The sequence below is a fragment of the Coenobita brevimanus genome, chromosome 57 (assembly GCF_032717465.1).
Source record: "Coenobita brevimanus isolate Jiangsu-jjx chromosome 57, ASM3271746v2, whole genome shotgun sequence".
NCBI classification, from domain to species: Eukaryota; Metazoa; Arthropoda; class Malacostraca; order Decapoda; family Coenobitidae; genus Coenobita; species Coenobita brevimanus.
Window position 1 is genome coordinate 51,040,249 of NC_137010.1, and position 3,834 is coordinate 51,044,082.

The 3,834-nt window shown below is 43.7% G+C and overlaps 1 protein-coding gene across 1 annotated transcript; it reads right to left on the reverse strand.

The window, feature by feature from the left end:
- Nucleotides 1–2,681: 2,681 nt before the first annotated feature.
- Nucleotides 2,682–3,095, reverse strand: LOC145401994 (uncharacterized). Its single transcript, XM_080274095.1, has one exon. The coding sequence runs from the start codon at nucleotides 3,093–3,095 to the stop codon at nucleotides 2,682–2,684; it is 414 nt and encodes a 137-aa protein (XP_080130221.1).
- Between the last annotated feature and the right edge of the window lie 739 nt (nucleotides 3,096–3,834).

Consider the following 3,834-nt stretch of genomic DNA (forward strand, 5'->3'; position numbering starts at 1 on the left):
CACTGAGCATACGGTGGGATGATTTTATCACCAACATACACTCTCATGAACGCGCCAACATTCCACCCATCAACACTTACCTTCACCACCTACAACAAAAACAAATCACCAAACTCACCGACGTTCACACTGACTTCATCGACTTTTTCACCCGGATCACACACCCCACACGACCTCTAGCCAACCTCTTCCACCCTGACGCAAGACCTCCACCAACCCCATTGTTCACTTAATTACCACTAGCTTATTTATTATTGACCCTTTCATTAATTATTAATTCACACCCAGCAACTTATTAAGACTTAAACCACCCCTACACCCACTATCAAATCACGGCAGCCACGCATTAAACCGCCATCCTCATATCCAGCACCCCCGCCCCAGACCCTGACCCCCCATCAAGATACCCACCTTCCTCCACCCCTCCCCTTTCCTTATCCCCCTACCCAAGCCCCCTTGGGCTACAACACCTTACCCTAACACCCCTATCCTACCATCCTATCCCAGGCTCCTGGAGCCGGAAAAGATCAGATGAACCTGAGAGGCAGCCAATAAGCTAATGCTTGGCAGAGAAAGCCGTAGCGACTCACTCCTCCCTCCCTTAAGTAACAACACTGTGCACGTGCGAGACCCCCCCCCCTCCCCAACACCAAACACACACACGTTGGGTTAAGCCCCGACACTCTTTCTCTTCGTCTAAATTCTTCCTCTCCTACTAAAAAAAAAAAAAAAAAAAAAAAAAAAAAAAACATGCACCTTACACAATGCAACAAGGAACCTGATCTCTCAGTAAGGCCGGGAGACTAAACTAAGGCCTAGTTCCTGCCACCACGTGTCGTCGTCCTGGTTGCATAACACTCATCACATATGCACAATCATTCTTTACCTTCCTTCCTTTCCCCCCCTTTTCTATACGTCATTGTATTGTATTGTATTGGATGGCTGGGGTTTGGGATTATGCATAGGAAGAAAAAGTTACAAACATGAATAAAGGCTAAGGAAAAAGAACCACCTGGCCTCAACCAGACTGCTACATGATATATATATATGGCCTTAAATTGTTTTCTAAAAAGTAATTTTTTTTTTACTTATTCCACCATAATTTCAAGCTACCTTCTTAACTACGTTTAGTCTTACAGTTGTTTCGATATGGTTACGAATTCATGGAGCAGGTGCAGTGTGCTGGGTGCGTATTGCCCCTCGGGTCACAATGATACTTTAGAGAATGAAGTACAGTAAGGATAAAAGTGAAATATGCAAGGATCAGAGTGAAGGGCCTTGGTCAGCTACTTTTACTCACGGACCAAGTCACAATTTTGTTATTCCTACGATGAGAATATGTTAATATAAATAAGTATTCCACCCACCCTTTGCCTAATAAATATTTATAATAATATTATATATATATATATATATATATATATATATATATATATATATATATATAAAAATATTATATATATATATATATATATATATATATATATATATATATAGTATACTTATGTTAAAAAGAGTGGAGTGAAAAGTTATCAGTATTGTAAAATAGTAGAGTTAATCTGGGTGACTGTTCCAATTCTTCTAAGTTCCAACCAATGCCCCTCATGATCTTGAAAGCCCGTGTGTGTGTGTGTGTGTGTGTGTGTGTGTGTGTGTGTGATACAGAAGACCAAGGCTTTGCCCAACCTCCCCTCTCGTAAGGGAACGTGAGGTGGCCGTGACAGCATTATTCATGGTCTTGCATGGGTTCTCCTCAACCCATAACTGGAGAAGCCACAGTGAAGACCCAGGAGTTAGACAACTCCTCATTAGGTCTCCAGTGTTTAAACACCACACCACAATATGCAAGCTTCATATATTCTGAAGTGTGCTCAGTTACCGTAAATATTGTGTGTGGAACATCATGAGCATTTCAATGATGGTAGCAAGTTTACCTATATAACTAGACTGTGTTATAGGAAACACATTCCACGACGTGTCATACATATTGTTGTAGACCATTCAATACATAATTTGTGCCTGTTAAGTTACCATATTATCAACTTTCATGCGAGTTAGTTTAAGACATCATTAAGGAAATGTTTTCAAGACAACACTGTATGTAAGTTAATATATTTTACTTGTATTTATAAACAATAGCAAAATCCAAACAATACACCAATACATACTGTACATCTTCGTATATGGTCCAGCCACCCATTGCATTCAGAACGTCATCTAGGCGATTAGGGATGGAATCGACCATCTTCTGGCACACCCCTGGTCGTCGACGTATACTCTCCCACACTTCGTGAGCTTTGGCCTCTATTGCTGCACAGGTTCGCTGCCCCCCAATATCCCAGTCACATTTCAACATGTCCCAAATATGTTCAATCGGATTAATATCACATCCTTGTGTTGGCCAGTGGATGACCTCAGTTTCAGGGTGATCCTGGAGATAGTCCTTCACTATGTTGCTGGTATGAATGGGACTGTTGTCATGAACCAGCCTGATGGTGTGGGGGACAGGAACTGCCATAGCCCGGACTGTAGGAATTAGCACTTGCTCTAGGATGTCTACAGACTGCTCACCAGTGAAACTGCCATTGATCTTGACCAGTTCACCTGGCCCATGTGCCCACATCCACCCCCAACATGACACTGACACCCTACCATTCACTACGCGATGTTGAATGTGTGTCTCATGGTAGAGTGTGTTGGGGGGGCAGCCAGCACTGCCTTGCTTCAGCTCCCACTGACTTGAACACCGTTTCATCAGTAAATATAATTGTTCTCCAGTATTCTTCAGTATGTGGAAGGTGTTCCAATGGAAAGCCGAGTCGACACTCTTTGTGAGTAGGTGTTAGCCATCCTTTGTGAGCTGGAATATGGCAGTCGATCCCCGCCTCATGAAATCGACATCTCTTCGTCATGTGATGGCAGTTCAGACCCAGATTTCTTGTATGCTCCACTGATGTTCGCAGTGGATATGCCTTTGCAGCTACCACGATCATAGCGTCCATCGTTGCCCACGTTACTCGTGGCCTCCCGCTTCGAGGTTTTGTCTCCACCGAGCCCTCTTCCTCCCACCGGCGGATCCACCTCCTAATCGTCATGGTGCTCCTCCCCACTTCGAGAGCAATGTTCGTCACACTTGCCCCAGCTCTCCACATCCCGACGATTTGGCCTCGCTCAGCAATCACCTCCGACGAATTTGCTCGTCCAGCAGGCATATCTGAAATGGCAGAGTAATATGCTGGATTTTTTTTTACTATAGTAAATGTATGGTATTAGTAACGCTTAGGTAAATATTATTATTTTGACATAACGTTTTGGTAAATCATTTATGATCAATTGCCCAAGAAACCATTCCTAATTCATATATTCATAGTGAACTGCAAGTGGATTCCTCCCCTACCTCTCCCCCCACTCCCTGCTTAGCTCTCGTGGTGAGCGGACCTCTTGCCAGTCTCTCTCGAGTATTGGACTCTGCCTCAGTTACTGAGAAGCATTTTTCGGGAGTTTTTCCTGTTTTTGGCCATTGCAGGACTTAGCCTAATTTACTTAGGCGACTTTTCTTTTTTTTTTTTTTTTTTTTTTTCTCTGTTTCTGGGTGGACTCTGTCTCTGACAGATAGCCTTGCGAGCTTGTGTGTGTGAGTGTGTGGGTGTTTTGTGAGTGTGTTTGCGAGTGTGTGTTTTTTTTTTTTTTTTTTTTTTCCGGCTGCCGTTAGTGTCTCTCTGCGTGGTACGAAGCCGAACCCTGAAGGGCTGTCGTTAGGGCAGTTCCATGAGGGGGGGCCATTAGGGCCTGGTTATAGGAAGCGCAGAGAGCGGCTCTGATAGATTAGGGAAG